At 35.7% G+C, this 20,428-nt stretch overlaps 1 protein-coding gene across 5 annotated transcripts in view; it reads right to left on the reverse strand.

The window, feature by feature from the left end:
- Positions 1-1,311: 1,311 nt before the first annotated feature.
- LOC129004934 (myelin transcription factor 1-like) overlaps positions 1,312-20,428 on the reverse strand; it is a 197,071-nt gene continuing 177,954 nt past the window's right edge. For 2 of the 5 annotated variants that reach the window (XM_054433652.1, XM_054433650.1), the window contains 5 exons: positions 16,722-16,916; positions 10,959-11,021; positions 9,005-9,291; positions 6,068-6,219; positions 1,312-2,788 (listed from right to left, as the gene is read on the reverse strand). In XM_054433652.1, the coding sequence (XP_054289627.1) occupies positions 2,501-2,788; positions 6,068-6,219; positions 9,005-9,291; positions 10,959-11,021; positions 16,722-16,916 (985 nt within the window). In that variant the 3' untranslated portion in view covers positions 1,312-2,500. Of the gene's footprint in view, positions 2,789-6,067; positions 6,220-6,927; positions 7,063-9,004; positions 9,292-10,958; positions 11,022-16,721; positions 16,917-20,428 lie in introns of those variants that run through there. The other 3 variants (XM_054433654.1, XM_054433653.1, XM_054433651.1) reach the window with 3 other exon arrangements.

Here is a 20,428-nt window from a genome sequence, read left to right on the forward strand (position 1 = left end):
CTAGAATTTTCACAGCACAAAAACATTGTACGCTTTATAAGTACAAATGACACAAAAAAGAACTTACATACAACACAAGATGTACACACAAGATGTTGTGGGGCATTAGAAAATATCACAGGCTAAATTAAATCATACATCCATTAAAGACTAGTATTTGGTAGGTTTATAAATTATGGTAGGTATAAACTCTTGAAGAGTCTAAGTACTTTAAAAAGTTTTAAAAGTAAAACTAAAACCAAATTCAATTTATCATGCACAAAATATCATAAAAATTTGTTTTAATGATTTGGAGTTAGTTTAAAATGTATTTTTTGTTTGAGTAAATTTTTCACTACCGAAAGACTTTGATACTGCTCAGTCTGATTGGAAAGCAATGTACGTATTATCAGTGTCGGAATTTAGGTACTTACAGCCCTAGGCCAAATTACATGAGCGGCCTCCACCACTGTGGTGGAAAGTCCCCGAGATAGCGGTGAAATCGTGAAAATCTCCCATGACCAACATCATTATCATCCTCACCCACGACTGCAGCAAAATCGTGAACATCTCCCGGGGGCCGCAATCACAGGGACATCATCGACACTCGTCGCAAAATCAAGAACTTCTTCCCCGGGCCCCAATTACAGGGACATCCAGGGGTGCCCACAGGGGGGTTTTATGTCTCAATCGGCTACATCAGGAAATTTTTGGGAGGGATTTTATGATTTTGGGGGATTCAAGCCATTGGTTGGTTAGAAGCACATAAAAGATTTATCAGATAATTTGTACGACTCCCTTAATTTATTACTGGGGTAATTATGCAATCAAAATCCCATTTGACATTTTATCTTATTAAATAAATCATTTTATAATGGCTATAAAATATAAATACATTTATTTGGATTTCCACTTTTGCACTCGTATCATGATTGACAGTGAGAAACACTGCTGTCTGTAGAACTGACAACTGCTGTCAAAGGATTATGGTTGGCTTATTAAATTTTATCTGCAGTTTGCAGTTTGTTTTTACCGTTCATTATGAAATCATTTCTCAAATGAACTCATTGCCTTTTAGGAAATATATTATTCTACTAATAAATTATTCTTACATTAAATAAAATACAGTGCTACTAAAGGCCTCTTGGTTGTATGATAAGTTTAAGTAATCTACTTCTTTCAACTGCTCCTGTTGACTTGTCTGTAACATTTCCATGAAAATAATTGTTGGTGAAGTATGTAAACTATATGAGATGTTTAGGATAATTATCTATGGTTCCATCAAAATATAAATTGGTTTACTGGAAGCAAACTGTCCAGCTGTTTTATGAAAATCCAATTTGGTTAAAGTAAAATTAACCTAACAAATGGTTTGCTACTAGAGTCCTACTCAATATGTTTCTCAAGCGGTTGCATCCTATGCTTAACACGACTGAAAAATCCCACCAGCCTCCTAACCCCTTTTATTATAGAATAACATGTTTTATATAATTAAAGGATTCCCAATTCCGTCAATAGAAATAATGATATAACTATACACAGTTTTAATGGACTACTCGATTCCCGTACATAGGACGGGCCAACAGCTTGTTCCCATAAATTTGCAATGTAATTTAAAGAAGTGTCGAGGACACTTCTTTCCTATTTTAACTATGGTTTAGTCACCATGCACCAGACCTCCCGGCATGGGTTAAACAACAAATTTGGGGGGGGGGGGGATTCTGCGACATGAGCTTTAGAGATGGGAGATGGGCAACCCTTGGGACATGATCAAAACTTAACTGCGGCAAAATTGTGAACATCAAATAAGAATTTACCCTGTGGGAACGGGCGCAACTACGGGGAGATAATCTTCGACACTCGCGACTACGGCAAAATCATGAGTATCTCCCGCAGGCCGCAATCACGGCGACATTATTGTCGTCATCTGCAATCCCGGCAAACTGATGGTTTAAAAAAGTTAAAATTTGTTCTGAAAAATGTTTTTTGTCAATCCTCTGCGGCTTCCTTATGCTTACGGCCCTAGGCCGCGGCAGTGGTAAATCCAGCACTGCATAGTATTATAAATATACCATCAAATACAGTAATATTCCCTGATTCACAAATCATAGATTACAATACTATTCCTGATCAACAAAATTGCTTAAAGAAAACCTGCAAAAATGTACACTAAAAAAAGGTTATAAAGAGACTAAATCTAAACAATAAAATATTGCCAACACTGTTTAATGATTCTAACTTCTTTCACGAATGAAACTTCATTAAGCCAGAATATTCACTGCATAACAACAAACATAAACATAACAATATTCTATACACTATTGACAGTAAAGTAACAAAAACTACATATGGTACCTTAAATGGGAACAGAATCCAGATCCAATTTACAAATTCAGCTTACATACATACAATACCTAGACGTACAATGATCACTACAATATACAGTCTATCAAGTATAAAACTATGATACAGATGTACATTCAACGCTTTACACAGGGCGGGAGGATTGCCAGGAGGAAGCTCAAATGGGTGTCGGTAGCACAGTAAAGTCTTGCAATGCAGATTTCACTGTTTCGTAGATAGGTCGGTTGTTTTCATCACAGTACGCCGACCCCTCCACTCCACTACCACACAATGTTTGTAGTCTACTCAAGTAGCTGTCAAAGTTGTCATGCGTCATTTTCTCCGGAGGACCTCCAGTAGAACCGTTTGGTATCCTAACATGTTCCAACAGGGTGATCACGTTATTCCGCAAACTCTCATAATACTCGTTGAGGTTGTTGTTTCGTTGTGTGATCTGTTGTGTTTCCTGAAAATTAAAAACACATTAATTTAAATCTTATGAATCCATCTAGTTTGAGAGCTTTAATAACTTAGGTCATCCTCATTAGCCTACAGTTTAACTATGACAGGACAGGTATTTGCTAAATTTGACATATTACATAGGCTATACAAAAGTTGAATCAGCATATTAGCCTACTTCAAAATATTTTTTTAGTGTTTAACACTTGATCTTTTCCAAATTTTACATTCTAAATGTGGGTACAGCAGTAAAATCAATATTTTCCACTTCACCCATTTACCCAACAGACAGGTGCACTTTTGATAACTTTCACATTAATACATTTTAAAATATCTCAACAATCAATCTGAATCCACAATGATATTAAATAATAATGATCCATAATGATATAAGAATGTGCAATGATATTTTCCACAATAACTACAGGCAAAGCTCCATGTGGATGATTTGTATGTTTAAAATATGTATCATATTTATCAGAAGTATTAGTAAAGTGTAAATTTGCCTAATTTAACCCAACAAATGGCAGTGTGACTGTAATAGTTGCGGTAACTTAGTTGGTGTCTGTAGTGGCAGAGACAATAATAATGACTTTTTAAGGTTCTTTTCACTCCAAATAAATGGCTAAAACTATTGTTAAATACAGGGTGTTTATAAAAGAATGCCGGGATTTAAAATGGTAATTGCTTGGATACTATTCAATAAACGTTTTATACGTCAAATTGAAGCTAAAATAACTAAGTCTTGTTTCCCGTGTAGTAAGGTAGGAAACTTCAACCCCCCCCCCCCCCCACCTTCACCTTGGCATGCGCAAAACAGGTGCGGGGGGGGGTAGGGTACTTGCTCGTGCAATGTTTACGGCGCAACAGAAGGCACTGCGTATAATCTGTGGTTCACTGAGTTTATATCGATTGCTAAATTAAACTTAATTTAAATCTACTTGATGATAAATAAATTTGACGCCGGTTTAATGAGTTTCGTGGCACCATAGAGTTTTGAAAAGACAATCACCTGGGCGGCTAAAAACAAGCGATGACATACCTAAATCAACACTTGTTATCTGTAAAAGATAGAGTCTTTGTGCCTAAAAAGATTCCGTTGACATCAGGTATCGCCCTAAGCGTACTGACTTAGCCAGTTTTACGCTCATATTAGATTGATGAAAATCAGAATTTTTTTAAATTATTCTGAATTATATCAAAGTATGAGAAACACTTCCTTCTTTTACCTTTAATTTAATGTTTAAATCATTTAATTATCTTGAATAGTCTCCGAGCAACGACCTTTTAAAATCCCGGCATTCTTTTATAAACACCCTGTATAATATGTGTATCAATTGAAATATAATATTTCATACTTAAATGTTATCAACATGAATGGACTTTATATCACAAACTGATCAATGTAACTAACTTTGCACAAAAGTGAACAAAACATTTCGAGCTACGTCAGTTGCACCATGTACAAAACTGCCAAACATAATATGTTCAAAAAACTCGTAGCAAAATATATTAGTTTATCGAATTTTTTTATATTAAAATTTGTTTCTTCGTAAAATCCGTTACTGCAAAATCTGTTATAAACTATGGTTAAATTTACTGTTTTTCTTTTGTATTTTTATAATAACTACCAAAAATATAATCATATTTTAGGTGATTTTACATTTCTATATACGGAAATAAATTAGAATCATTTTGTATAACTTGGATTTTATATAGGGATGGACGGGTCCCGAAATTTCGGGAATTTTTTGGGAAAAAAATATTCCCGATTATCGGGACGGGATTACATTTGACTCGGGAATTTTTCGGGACGGGATTTGGTCCGATCGTCGGCGATTTTTCCGCTTCGCGAGTGCCGATAACGCCGTTATTGCGAGCGATAGGTCCGCGAACGCAGGAGACGAAGTCATACCGACGATCGCGCCGTGACCGCGGAGTCCTACCGACGATCGCGCCGTGACCGCGAGTCATACCGACAATTGCGGCGTGACCGCGAGTCATGACGATCGCGCCGTGACCGCGGAGTCATGCTGACGATCGAGCCGTGATCGCGAGTCATACCGACGATCGCGCCGTGACCGCGAGTCATACCGACGATCGCGCCGTGACCGCGAGTCATACCGACGATCGCGCCGTGATTGCGAGTCATACCGACGATCGCGCCGAGACCGCGAGTCATACCGACGATAACCCCGTGACCGCGGAGTCATAACGACGATCGCGCCGTGACCGCGAGTCATACCGACGATCGCGCCGTGACCGCGGAGTCATGCTGACGATAACCCCTTTACCGCGGAGTCATGCTGACGATCGAGCCGTGATTGCGAGTCATACCGACGATCGCGCCGAGACCGCGAGTCATACCGACGATAACCCCGTGACCGCGGAGTCATAACGACGATCGCGCCGTGACCGCGAGTCATACCGACGATCGCGCCGTGACCGCGAGTTATGACGACGATCGCGCCGTGACCACGGAGTCATGCTGACCATCGAGCCGTGATCGCGAGTCATACCGATTATCATGCCGTGACCGCGGAGTCATACCGACGAAAACCCCGTGACCGCGGAGTCATACCGACGATAACCCCGTGACCGAGGAGTCATACCGACGATAACCCCGTGACCGCAAAGTCATACCGACAATCGCGCCGTGACCGCGAGTCATGACGACGATCGCGCCGTGACCGTGAGTCATACAGACGATCACCCCGTGACCCGCGAGTCACAAGTTACTATAGATACCTGTAAATTGTTACCAATTTTTTGGCTTTTATAGATCAGTGCCACAAAATGGTAAAAATTGATTTTGTATGTCTTTTTTGGTAACTGCAATACAGTACTTTCTTTTTATGCACAGGAAAAAATCCCGTCCCGTCCCGTCCCGAAAATTGGGAAGGAAATAAAAATCCCATCCCGTCCCGTCCCGAACTAAAAATTCAATCCCGTCCATCCCTAATTTTATATTAACAATTGCTTGATCATTAAACGGAGCTTTCCTTTCAACTCTTAAAAAACAATAAATTATTCTTTTTCTTCTGATTTGTTCTACTTTATTAAAAACCCAGGTTTCTTTTCTAAATATTAAAAGTTTTATTCTAAAATGGCACATTGTTAAAATAAGCTAAATATAATTTAATTTGCATGTTTTTCCCTAATCATGATGACAAAAATAAAAATTATAGTTAACCTATAAAAGAAGAAATTAGTAGTCCTTACAATGTTCAGAATTTATAATTTCTCAAAAGGATATTCCGGGTCACTTAAAACAAAATATTAATACCTTGTCTCCTTGTCTTAAATGTGCTTCCATTGCACTTATATCTGTTTTTAATCGGAGCATTTGAGATTCCACTCTGGCATTCTCTCTTTGTAGTTCAGTGATTTCAGCTTCAAGTGTATACAAGTCTTCTCCACCCCCACTGCCTTCTAAATCTGTATACAAAACACATATGTTATTATACTATATGAAATGAACTCTTATGTAACAGCAAGTAATTAATAATAATCATGCAACTCATTATATAAAACTGAGATTATAAATATATTAATTTTTACCGATAATATATGGCTAATTTTGTAAATAAATAATTTGAGGAGTAATGCAAGTATAGCCAATGAGCTGAGCTACTCAAGGGGTGGATGGGTGGAGTATAATCTGTGATGGAAGGAAAAATCAATATTAGCTTCTAGCCAGCAACCTGAGGTTCTGTGCTCTATGCACTGTGGTGTATAACCTCTGACCAATCAATAATACTGTCTACATTAGTGATTCAGTATAAGGATTTTGGTGGAAATGTTTTTTTATAACTATCTAAACGTTTGATGATTGTGTTTGGGATATTATGGTTGTTTCAGGGCTCATTGAATGGTTTTAGTTTAGTCTAAAACATACATAATTTATAGAATTAAATCAATTTGACATCTACCCCTCTACTAGGTTATAATTGGGAAGGATAGGCTAGGTTTCAGTTATATCCTTTTAAAGTGACATAAGATATAGTTACATTTAATGGTAGATATTTATAATTTTGAAAAAAAGTAACTATTAACATTTGAACAAATGTAATTTACAGTAGAAAGTTTTGTATTTTTAATAAAAAATAAACATGCAGACAAAATGTGACAAGAATGGGAAAGTACCTACACTATAAGTGGGGGGCTGGCCCGGAACCTAACTGCAATATTGATTGAATAACAAGAAATCCGGGTAGAAGTCCCGATCCAGCACATAACCTTTCCCATTCTTGTTATCAAATATGTCTGATAAGATGAGCCCTGGAACCAACAACAAATATCATTCACACGGACAACACAGTGCAGAACCATTGAAACAACTGTATTAAGACACTCATGGCATAGGCAATAACGGATATTATAATGGTAACTTCACAAAACACAAATGCAAACAACTATGCTACAAAAAAACATTAACTTATGTAAATTATAATTTTAACAAGATAATTTATTACTGCAAAATAAACAATCAGAAGGAGAGTACATCATCACCTACGTGTTTCTTTCAAGGGCTGAATTATAACGTAATTTAACTTGATGGCTATTGTTACGGTACTAAAATATTAAACCAAAAGGTAATTATCATTTTCCTCTGATAAACCTTAAATTACCATAATGAATACAAATCTTTACTTGAACAACTTATGTGATGTACAGGTGAATATTGCTTGCAGCTACAACTGTTTTGCTCTCTAATAAGTTATAGCTCAGACCTCAGATACACTATTCAATTTTATTACACATAACTACTGACAAGATGAATTTTTGCACGAAAGTGGTATGGGAAAATGGGGTAGTTGGTAGTTATCATATAAGCAATTGATTACTTTCAATCCAAATCTGTTCATGAAGATACTTTGTTTAAAAATGTTGAGAGAGACAAAGTTCTATTTAATATCTGTTTAATATATAGGAAAACTGTTAACCTAGCACATTCTATAATACAGATACAATGTTACACAGGTAGATCTTGCTATACACTGGTTTTCATTTATTTTTTTTTTCCCAACTATGGAAGTAAATATACAGTTGCCTACCCAACTGTATATTCATTATTTATACTACATTAAAGTACTGGGGGACCGAGCCATGGCTCAGTACAGATTATTTTGATTGTAAAAGCAATATAAAGGAAACTTACGTTTTATTTACAACTAATTTTAGCTTTTATTATTTTATCATGGAAAATACAATTATTTATGTATAACTTATGTAAGGGGTTTGAATTATTTCGTAGTATTAATCTAAATCATTCTTTGAGTAAAAGTAAAACTTCAGCATGAGCATACTCTCTAAAATACTCTTCCATGATTGATTAGCTGAAGACAGATAAGTCTGATTCAAGCATATATTGTTTACTATAAAGATTAATGTAATAAAATTAACTTTAATACTAATTCATATGAATACAGCTGTCTCAAATTATGTAAAATATAACAAAAGAGTGTATAAAAATTTTGAATCTACCCTTAAATATGAGTGAAACATTGAGTTGACGCCAGTGCACTAAAATGTCACCAACACGAAACACTCATCAACATTTTCCCCTATATCGATTAATCTTTGCTGAATAGTTACAACTGATGTTTTCCCTCTGTACCGTATTTATTTGCTAGTATAGTAGTGTGGATGGCTTGTAATAAACACATTACAAGTCTTTTAACTTTTCCTTGTTATTTTGTTCAACCAAAATAGTTACTTGGCAACCTATAAATTTGTTAATTTCCAAACGAATTGTGTAGTGAAATACAAATTTTCCTGAGACAGTGCCTGTTGCCAATCACGTTTTTAGGGCTATAAGTGCCTAATTCCAAAAATTATTCAAAATCCTTCCCGCTGGATTTCAACCGTAATATGTATTTATATGTTACAGACAGACAGACAATCGGACATAGCTTGTATTAGAGTATAGGATATTGGAGTTTACATTAATTTTCATGGAGTCCTTTGTTTTGTGGGGAAATAACCTACCGGTAACTTTGTTTAAAACGGTTAGTTTGATAAGCAGTAGCAGATAACACAATAAATAAGTTTACTTTTAAAAGGAGCTGCAAGATATATTTTTCAACAGTGACAGCAGTCTATAAACAGTCCTTGCACATTTTCGATAAGCACTGCAGTTTCCCAAAACACCTCTACCAAGACTATGGCGAACACTTCAACCTGTAAAGAGGGTTCAACTGCCTTGATGTCTGATACTCACGATTTGGTGGTTTGGAGTACATGTCGTCGCTGCTGTACTTGTACTGGGGTTTCTTAGGCGGGACGGACAGTGGGTTGGTAGCCGTGGGACAGCCACCGAGGGAGCGATGTGTGAGGAACGATCCGTTGATGTGTCCGCCGCCATCACAGCCGGGTGTGGGACAGTTGATGCCGTCCAGTTTTGCTGCAGCTGTGACCGCTGCCAACGCCGCCTTGTGCTGCTCAACAGTCCCCCCACTCTCCAACACTCTCATCTTGTTGCGATTTGCTATCGGACAGCCCGAGGCACTGTGGGCAATAGGCTAGTATTAAGGTGTTGACTGTTCAAACTATACAATGGGATCCTGCTCAATCATAATTAAGTTTGTTGGAGAAGGAAGTCAATGAAAGTATGTAAATAACTTCTTCATCAGAATTGTATGTGTTGGCACTATTATAAGAACGGTAATACACTAACACAGATTTCAAAATAGTGGCATTAAAAACGTGCATTTAAAGTCTACCTTACAGTGTATGCAAACCTGCAGATAGAATTAAGTATGAATCTCTTGCTAATAAAACAAATGCTTACTACCTAATAACCTAAAAATTGAGATTTTAAAATAACACATTTTAATAACTTACTGTGTGAACAGCTTAACAGTCCCACTGCCAGTATCTCAGAAACTATTATATCTAGAGAACATTTTAAGTGGGGGACTTTACCTAGTTTTTCATCATAATCAAAATACAGTATGGCTAATCAATTTCGTTTCTTTATAAACGGTCGCTAATTTCCAATATGGGGACTATCTTTAAAATTTCTTATAAGCAAGAGGCTCATATTAGGCCTACAATGTAATATGAGCCTGGTACTCATACATGTCATGTCAATCTCGTAAATTGACACGGCAAGCCACCATTTTCCAATGTTCAACATGTTGTAGCTCCTGAACAAGTAGGCTTGGAGAAAACATGAAAAGTCTTAAAATCACATTTTAATACTAAAACCCCCTTGAAATAAATGGTGCTCCATAAGAAATTTAAAATTCAGTCGCCATATTGTAAAATGGCAATAATTTATTAAAACAAATGGAACTAGTTATTTTAATTATGAAGAAAAACTAGGTGAAGTTTCCCATTTAAAGTTGTCTCTACATCTAATAGTTTCTGAAATACTGACTAAAAGAAAACAAAGTATTTTAGTGAGAGGTTTTGTTGACTACACCCGATATTACTCAATAAATAAATTTGTCTTTCGGCGAGAGCCGCATCAAGTTGGTAGGTATTTACAAAGATTTATTTCAACAAGAAACAAGGTTGCACACACTTGTACAGATGATGTCAAGATACTAAGAGTCCTAACAAGTAGAAATTAGAAGTGGTGAATACTATCTAAAGATCAGTAGGACTGAACTACTACCTATATAACTTTAATACGACACACAGTCAGTAATTTGATGAAGTTATGAGCACTGAGTAGGTCAAGATAAAAAAAAGCTTAACAAATAGTTCTACTTGGCCTTTGCTAAATTTTTAATTACTATATTTAATAACACAAAAGCTGTATAAGATGTGTGACAAAACTTAATATAGGTGCTTCAAAGCTACAAGCTGAGTAAAGGCTATTTATATAATTGAGTCCAAACACAAAAGCTTCAAGTGTCAACAAATTATTGTATCTTATAGAAGTAATGGGAAGATTATTTTCAATAAAATTGTACACACCTAACTTATTACAGAATATACAATATAAAACAGGTCTCGTGCAAAATCAAAGCAGGATGGCAAGTAGGAGAATAAAGAATGCAACAAACTATGAGTTTTGAGAACACCATTTCTTTAAACTAATTATAGGAAAGTAGAACTTGAGTCAACAGGAATAATTTGAGGAATATTTTGGACTGAAACCAAATGAGGGTAACATGCAGTTAAGAATTAAATAAGAGCCAGGACACGCACACATAGAAACATACCTCCGATGTGACAGAAATTTGCCAGTGGCATGACCAGACCCGTCGCATCCAGGAATGGGGCATCTGCATTAGTTAGCAAGGGCAACAATATGGGATTAGTGTTTAAATAACTCCCAACACCACTATACAGTATCAAGCCAAGATGGAAAAAGGACATTAAACAACATCTGTTATAAAAAACACTTTGAGAGAGCAACATATTTTCAATAGAAAATGTAATGTATTGAATATTTAGTTTTATAAAGGGTGGCGCAGATGGATCGGGTGGTTTTAAAATATTTGTCAAACTGTCAATTTTAAAGGTATTGGATTGAAATAAAGTGCAAAACGTCTAGTCACAATGGAAGTTTATTGACAACAAATTTGTTAAGTTAGTTTTTAAAAATTACATCCATCCAATGCCTTCCTTCTCGAGCGACGCATTCTTGGAGTCGGTCCTTGAGGTTCCGCATTGCTCGCTCAAGCACATTACCAGGAATTGATGTGATTTTGTTGTGAATTGCAGCCTTCAACTCTGAATGGTCTGGGGTTCGTTCATGTAGACCCTTTCTTCAGGAGTTGAAGGCTGCAATTCACAACGGAATCACATCAATTCCTTGTGATGTGCTTGAGCGAGCAATGCGGAACCTCAAGGACCGACTCCAAGAATGCGTCGCTCAAGAAGGAAAGCATTTGATGGATGTAATTTGATGGATGTAAAAACTATCTTAACTAATTTGTTGTCAATAAACTTCCATTGCGACTACACGTTTTGCACTTTATTTCAATCCAATACCTTTAAAATTGACAGTTTGACAAGTATTTTAAAACCACCCAATCCATCTGCGCCACCCTGTAGTATGTGATGGTAAAGAAGGAAATTTGCTCAATAGTAAAGTTTTGAGTATAAGATATTTGATGTTGTAATTACGAATAACTAAGTAGGTAATAGATTGTAAATCAGATCAATGTCTTGAAATGGTTGAAGACGAATCTGTACACTCTGGTGAATCAGTATCATATTTAACTAAGAAAAGAAGTAGGCCTAACTTTAAGTCTGGGAACCAGAACTGTGATTGATGAGAAAATACCAAAAGAATTCACTGAAGAAAAACATATTAGGAAAAGAGAGTTTTTAATTATAGCATACACAGATATATTTAGAGGCAAGAACAAGTATCAGCACAACTAAAACTGCCTAGTGTTTGCATACACACTTGTTTATGCTACCTAAAAACTTGCAATACCGGTAGGCCTACTTTCAATACTAGTGAACCTCGTCTGTTATATAGGCTAATTGCCTTTTAGCGAATATCCCTCCTATAGGGAAGTAGCTGTTACCGTAAGTCTCATGGTAAGACCTAGGCCCGGGACCGATTTACTTTTTCATTTTGATGTCTCCAGAGGCCAGAAACACAATTCGTTCAAAATTTCATACATGTAGCCTATATATCTAGGTATATACATTTGTCTGATTTTTATAAAATTTGGTTTTAAGGTGTAAAGGCGGGATAAACTTGAATGAGTTTGCGAACCAGCATGATCGGACCATGGGAACGGGGTTTAACGGGAGGTTTTATGGGGTAAAAATGGGGTGTTCTCATTATTTACCCTAAAACACAAAATTTATCAATTTTTCTCCAGACCTATTTAAAGAGCTTAAAAAAACAAATAATTTAGTAAATCAAAGTGTTTTTGTACGGTGATTGGTTACGGAGAAAATTCAAAAAATTGTTAATTTAAAATTCCCATGTTATTCTTAAGGAGAATATTGTAAACTGTTAAAGAAGTCCTCAGAGCGAATGCAGCAATGTTTGTATGTTGCCGCGCGGTATTTGCAGGTGCTCTTTTGGTTTTAACGCAGTGGATGTGACCCCTGACTGCCGCGTGGAACATGAGTAACCCGCCCGGCGCGCCTAGACGTCGAGTAGCAAGAGACTGCATTTTTAGAATAGGCCAGAGCTCAGAGGACTTCTTAACTCTCGCCTACAGTAGTTGGCTTGTTTATGGATGTATTTTGATAAAACTTGGCGGATTTATTTATTTCATACTAAGCTATTCATATTTTAATGAAAATCACACATTATTAGTTTCCCTGTAGCAGCTAACCTAGGTACTCGTTAAACATACATGTTAATTTAATATATTAATTGAAAATCAATCCAGGCAAATGGAAATTCGCTTAGTCGGCAGGTTTGCTGCAGCAGGGGTTTTTGTTATTTACTTTGCATATTTTACTATACAAAATTTATTTGCACTCAGAGGAAAACATATGGTTCCAATAAGTAAGATTTATGTTAGAACAGGTTGGCTTGACTAATATTTTTATCTTATATATTAAAACGTAACAGGGTTTTTTTATTTCACGATTCTGAACTTGACGGATTTTTATGATTTTTGTGTTGAAAGAAAGATAATTTTGAGAACTAGGGAATGTCGAAGCCATAATTTTAGTTTAGGGTTTCAGTTTTTTAGAAACTAAGTTTTAAATTCTAAAAAGTCTAGCAGCCCACGCTAACATTCTACTCTAGCTTTTGGTATAATACCATTTGCTTAACGTAACAGCTGTAAACATTCAGCGTTTTGACACAAATTCAGCATTTGGATGAAAATGAAATGAGATTCACTTATTTATACTATGTGTAATGCTATAATAATTGATACATTCATTTATTCGGTAAGAGGATGAGAGTTTATTTAAATATACATAGTAAAATACTAAATGTTCTAATTTAGGGATGGTCAAGTCTCGAAATTTCGGGAAATTTTAAATCTCGTTACACGAGACGAGATTTCTTTTTGGCCGAGATTTTTATCGAGACGAGAATTAAAAAAAAAAATAAATAAATAAAAACGCCTGCAGAAAGTCAATGCAATACCCGCAATACAGGAGCGTGTTGTAGTTGGGTTTCCTTTGCGAAGGTGTTCTTATTTAATTAATACTTTAAATGTAAATTAGGGATGGTCAAATCTCTAAATTTCGGGAAATTTTCGGGAAATTTTAAATCTCGTTACACGAGACGAGATTTCTTTTTGACCGAGATTTTTATCGAGACGAGAATAAAAAAAAAAAAAAAAAAAAAAAAATTAAAAACGCCTGCAGAAAGTTAATGCAATACCCGCAATACAGGAGCGTGTTGTAGTTGCGTTTCCTTTGCGGAGGCGTTCTTATTTAATTAATTCTTTAAATGTAAATATTACTTTAATTATTTTAATAATATTACTTCAATAACATTTGAGAAGTTTTGTTAAGTGTAAGCCGTGTGAGGAATGTTTTATTACTATAAAAAGTCAAAACAAGTACCTAACTATTTTATAAAAATTAATATTGCTTTTATTTTATGATTTATTTTATTTTAGGATAAGTTGAACTCTATCCTAACTGATATCACTATGTTTCCTAATCGTAGGCATTTTTAATAAGTTAGGCGTGATTAATAAAAAAATGTTATGCTGATGGTTTTTAATAAAAGATTGTAAATATTCTTGCCTATTATCATTATTTTTGTATTTAAACAGTCATCTAACAATGTTACAAAATCAGGTAAAAATTTTGAACGTGCATTTCCCGTTGTGTATGAGAAGGGAAATCCCGTCTCGATCTCGTCTTGAAATTTTATGAGAAATAAAAAATCTCGTCTCGTCTCGTCTCGAACTAAAAATCCAATCTCGTCCATCCCTAATGTAAATATTACTTTAATAACATTTGAGAAGTTTTGTTAAGTGTAAGCAGTGTGAGGAATGTGTTATTACTATAAAAAGTCAAAACAAGTAACTATTTTATAAAAATTAATATTGCTTTAATTTTGTTTTATTTTATTTTAGGATAAGTTGAACTCTGTCCTAACTGATATCACTATGTTTCCTAATCGTAGGCATTTTTATTAAGTTAGGCGTGATTAATAAAAAAATGTTATGCTGATGTTTTTTAATAAAATATTGTAAATATTCTTGCCTATTATCATTATTTTTGTATTTAAACAGTCATCTAACAATGTTACAAAATCAGGTAAACATTTTTAACGTGCATTTCCCGTTGTGTATGAGAAGGGAAATCCCGTCTCGATCTCGTCTCGAAATTTTATGAGAAATAAAAAATCTCGTCTCGTCTCGTCTCGAACTAAAAATCCAATCTCGACCATCCCTATTCTAATTTATTTTTTTGAGCATTCTTTAAAATATTTAGTTTGTTTTAGTGCAATATAATTTGTTATAACTAACAGCTGGTTGGATTAATAAATATTCTATAGAAATTTGTGGTTATAGTTTATTTACTCTTTGATTTTGTTATTGATCATATGAAATAAGTAAGATTCTATAACCGTTGTTATATAAGAATTGAAGCTCACGAGACTTCAAAAGAAAGTTTATGAAAATTATTTTACTAATCGACTTTTTAAAGAAAGGTTGGGAAAATAACAATGATCACATGTTTTAATTCATCTTGGCAGCTTTTTCTTTACAATATATTTTGCACTACTTAAACTATGCTTGAATTAGGAATAGACACAATATATACAGTTTTAATGGACTACTCGATTCCCTTACATAGGACAGGCCAACAGCTCGTATTCCTTTAAAACTATTATCAGTTTATAGGCTACTCATAAATTTTACTTTCGTGTGGATTCTGGAAATTTTTCCAAAGGCGAAATAGAATTAATTTATTACATAAAAATATTATTCACCAAAAATATTAAATATTCAAAAAATATATGTTGCTGACATGGATAGAATAAAAAATGTTTCTCTTAATATGAGAACTGAACAGTGAAAGTTTTAACCCTTAGGAGACCAACTTCCGATTTTTCGGAAGTTAGAATTTTTTTACTAAAAAGGCGAACTTCCGATATATTGGCAGTTTCAATTAACAATTATCTAAAAAAAAGAAATCTAACAAATTAAAGTATAAAAAAATCAACAACAGCACGCAATAAATGTTAATGAGGGCTGCTATTCAGTAGTTATAGGCCTATTATTTTTTCTAACATTGCAGAAACTGTCCAAAGTACCCTGGTCCTAGGCAGCGCCTCATATACTACAGTGTCGGTCTCTAAAGGGTTAATATTTTAATATGAATGTGATTAAAATATTAAAAGAGTAGGCCTACAGTAGAACTCTAATCATCCAGGTCACTTCAGCAAAATGTTGAGTGAAAAAAATGTTGCCAGAAATAGTTAATAACTTGAATAGTAGAAAAGATCCTGTATGGGTCATAAACATAAACAAATGACGTTTTTGGCCCGAAAGTAAACAAAACCATATATTAATTAATGCTATTAGTATAGGGGTTTTGTTTACTTTCGAGCCAAAAACATCATTTGTTTATGTTTTATTCGTGGTTAATAAGTAAGCATTTTTTGTTTATTCTGTTGTATATTTTATTGATCGGCAAATGTGTGCAACATGTGGTAAGTTAAGTATATTGTACTGTTGTACCGATTGGCGGGCAACAAGTCAACTGCCTTGTGCCACTGTGTTATACTCTTTTTATAAGTTTTTAATCTAGATAGGATGCCCTCCAATTGATCTAGCTAGGAGTTCTAAATTGGTAGACCTATATTTTGATGATGCCCTTTTACCTTCATTCAACAAGATATTTTTGAAACCCATTAAGTAACCAATAAAATTTTATAAAAAAGATTTTTTTGTCTTTGAATTAAACCTCAAAACATTATTAAATTAAATTATAAACCATTTCAATTGTTTTGTTACAATACCAAATGTTAGCCTATGATATCAAAGTGATTAAAATATAAAAAAAACAACTCATTAAATACTAACCGTAAAGGCTCAGAGTCTTGACCATCTCTAGGTTTGCTCTTGGGCTTGTTGGCCCGAGGACAACCCGAGAGGCTGCGGTGAGAAGAGTAGTTGCCTGTAACATGTCCTGACCCGTCACAGCCGGGCGTGGGACACTTAAGCTCTTGAGAGTGGGGATGGATCTGCGTCCTGTCAGCCCGGGGACACCCAGACAAACTGTAACAGGGAGGGAGAAGTGAAGTCAAGAGATACAATGAGCTTGGTAATAAGGTATTTAAAATAAAAAACTACCATATTGAAAATTGTAGTCTTCCTATGATCATTATATCCAAGAAAAGTGCTAATAATAACCAAGTAAGACTATGTTAAATAGTCCACTAACACAATGGTTCACCAAATGCCTTTAATGTGAACATTAGCATTTTCTCCAATCAGGGCCGGTTTAACCCATACGCGAACTACGCGGCCGCATATGGCGCCACGAAAAAGTGGCGCCGTGGCGCCAACGGAACAATTTTTTTTAACGTAAACAACGTAATTTTGCTTATTTTTTCTCAGAGTTCAAGTATTCAAAGCACCACAGTAAAGGCATTTATTCTGTTTGTACCAACAGCACTTGAAAAATGCGTATATTTGTACAGCACTACAACTCAAGGACTCGATGCCATTTGCAGTTTCGATCTGTAGTGAGCTGGCGCTCGGCAGTCGGAGTCGGCAGCGTACAGCGCGACGCCTGTGGGTTTCATTTCACGACTCGGACTCTCTCACTAGTCGAGATAAGCAAGCGCGCAGCGCCACTTGTGACAACAAGAAACATCCCCGGGTCGCCGGAATTTTATCCCCCTGGAATTTTACCCCCTGGGCAAAGCTGACGTCACTATGACGTAGTAACCTGAGTGGCCAAAAGTTTGTTCGCGGCCGGAATTTTACCCCCGCGGATTTGGAAGTCTAATGAAAATAGTCAGAGCGTGATTAATTAGATTAGCGATAAAAACCGGAATTTTACCCCCTGTCCATATAACTAGCGATTAGGCAACTGAAGATGTACGGGCCGGATTTTTACCCCCGGAATTTTACCCCCCGGAATTTTACCCCCTGGCTGATTTTAGAAATTGAATGATTGATTTTCTTATTTTTGTTTTTAATTAATTGTAAACATTTCATTATTTAGTAGCCTATCTTTATTTATTTATTTTGTAATCTCAACTAAGTAAACAGAATTCGCTGTTTTATTTTGATCATATTAACCAACAGTTGGCTTCAAAGATCGAATCCTGACACTCGAATCTCAAAATTAATATTAAAACCCTGTTCGAATAGTTAATGTTGCATATAAATTAAGATAGGCTACTTAATAATGAAATGTTTACCATTAAATTAAAATTGAATGACGATAATTAATCATTCTCACTAATTTATATCTGGACAGGGGGTAAAAATCCGGGGGGTAAAATTCCGGGGGTAAAAATCCGGGCCGTACATTCTAGGTTTTTATAATTTGATGTGTTCTGATTAAACTCACAACCGTGAAAATATAGGTTTAATTCCGCATTTAATCCATCGAGCTGATGTCGCGAAACTCAAAAGTTCGCGGCCGGAATTTTACCCCCTGGTTTGTGACGTCACGTTTGCCCAGGGGGTAAAATTCCAGGGGGATAAAAATCCGCTACCCCACATCCCCCGCCCTTCCCTCCCTTCTGCCTCTGATCCTAGAGCAGAACATTACGTTGTATTGCACTCTTTTAGTTGTATACGTTATAAGTACACAGTATCGGTATCGTATTGGCATCGTTTTGATGATTCATGATTGTTGATGTTGATAAGTGAATGATTACGAGTAATTTAAGTTTAATTTATAATTAGCGCATTAAATAAGAAGAAAGTATAAACTGAATGAACGAGTAAAACATATTACGAGCCGATACTAAGAAAACAATGGCAGAAAAAAAGAAACCGTCTAGCACTTATAGAAAGCGTAAGCGAATTTGGAAGAGGAAGATAAAAAACAAGCCAAATCAATAAGTAGATTTTTGTTTAAATCATCTGGTGGCGAGTCCAGTCAGCCCAAAGAAGTCACGATAGAAGACGGCAATGACGTAGGTATTAATTTATTTATTTTCCAAATTAAAACAAGCAGCTGATCACAAACGGCAAACATTATGCCATTGCCGTCTTCTATCATGACGTCATGCTTGACGAGCATTACGGTCTGTTTTTTAGCGTGGCCTTGGTTTTGCTAAAGTTTATATGATGAGTAAAAGTGTAAAAATGTTAAATTTCTGCTAATAATAAACAGTCTTTTATTGCAAGTATTCTTCTAACCTAAACTTATAAAAAAGTGCTTCCCAAAATCATTGGGAAAAAATTCACAAATACGGTTAAGTTGTTCATGGAATTCTAAGTGGCGCTGATTCGGGTGTTCGCTTAACTCTGAAAAATTCCTAGAACCGGCCCTGTCTCCAATTGCTTTCTTCGTTGGTTCTTAAACTGTAAAAAACAAAAACAAAAAAATGAAGGTACAGATACTAAAAATACACAAGCCTTTTGTAATAGGTCTAAAGTTTGTTGACAATCTGCTGTATCAAACATCTTCAAAGCAGATAATCAGGCCTAGTCTATTTAAATCCTTACAGACCTAAGCTCATGTTGATGAAGCACAGGTATTTTAGAGCTATAAGGGCAGATTAATGATTTCAGAATTTAGAAAGCAGTTTGACTCAGTCGGAAAACCATTCAACTCAAGTCATAAAAGACTCCATGTCATGAGGATTGTGACAACCACCACAAACTAGTTGGACACAGATACAAATCAGAAGGGCTACACACTAATCCACGATGCAGACAACAAACAAGACAAGTATAAGTACTAGGAAAGTTTGTAGAGAATCAAAAGAGAGCGACAGGATAGAAACAGCAGTGTAGTCACCAGATTATTGAATTGTCTTGCCTTCTGTGGGTTCCATAGCTGCCGCTGAGATGGCCTGTACCATCACAACCTTCTGTTGGACAATGAACGAGCTCCTTAACACCCCTGCGACCACTACCCGCACTGTGCAAGAAACCATTACTACTGGTGGGTACGGTACTACTAAAAAGCCTAGCCTGTTTAGTGTGAATAATTAAGTACTTTAAATACAGTATATCTTGGTCTATACCGTTTTGGAACAGAGGTATCTAAATAAAATATTTAGAAGGATTAGGCCTATGCTTGCTAACAGGTTTATGCTGTGACGTAGCCTAATTTGCGTGTACTAACATGACTATAGATGGGAACCCACAATCTTGACATTAGATGGGAACCAACAATCTATCCAGCAATAATCTGTATAAATAACAAACGGTCTTTAAGTTTACTGTCGTATTTAGATTGAACTAAAATAAAAGTAAGTTTTAATTATGTTAAAACTAGAGACGTCGCTAGTTTGATTCCTATCGAATCGTTGCTGGACCTAGATGCCATCCAAGGCATACTAATTTATGCTATCAAACAGAAGATCGACGTTAGACAATACCTAACATGACCAGGGTTTGAACCCTTCTATTTTCAATTATCAATTATTTGAGACTGGGGACACCACCTAGGCAGGGGTGTCCAGAGGGGGAGGGGGGGTGCTGTGGCGCATTTGTGACACAGGAATTTTTGCGGGGGATTTTTTTTGCTAGTTGTCGTAATGAATGTCTAATTTTGTATAAGCAGCCTGAAAAGGTGTTTCTAAGTAGCTCACTAT

The sequence above is a fragment of the Macrosteles quadrilineatus genome, unplaced genomic scaffold, assembly GCF_028750875.1.
Source record: "Macrosteles quadrilineatus isolate MER2022 unplaced genomic scaffold, UCM_ALF_1.0 Scaffold_13__1_contigs__length_4303367, whole genome shotgun sequence".
Lineage (NCBI taxonomy): Eukaryota > Metazoa > Arthropoda > Insecta > Hemiptera > Cicadellidae > Macrosteles > Macrosteles quadrilineatus.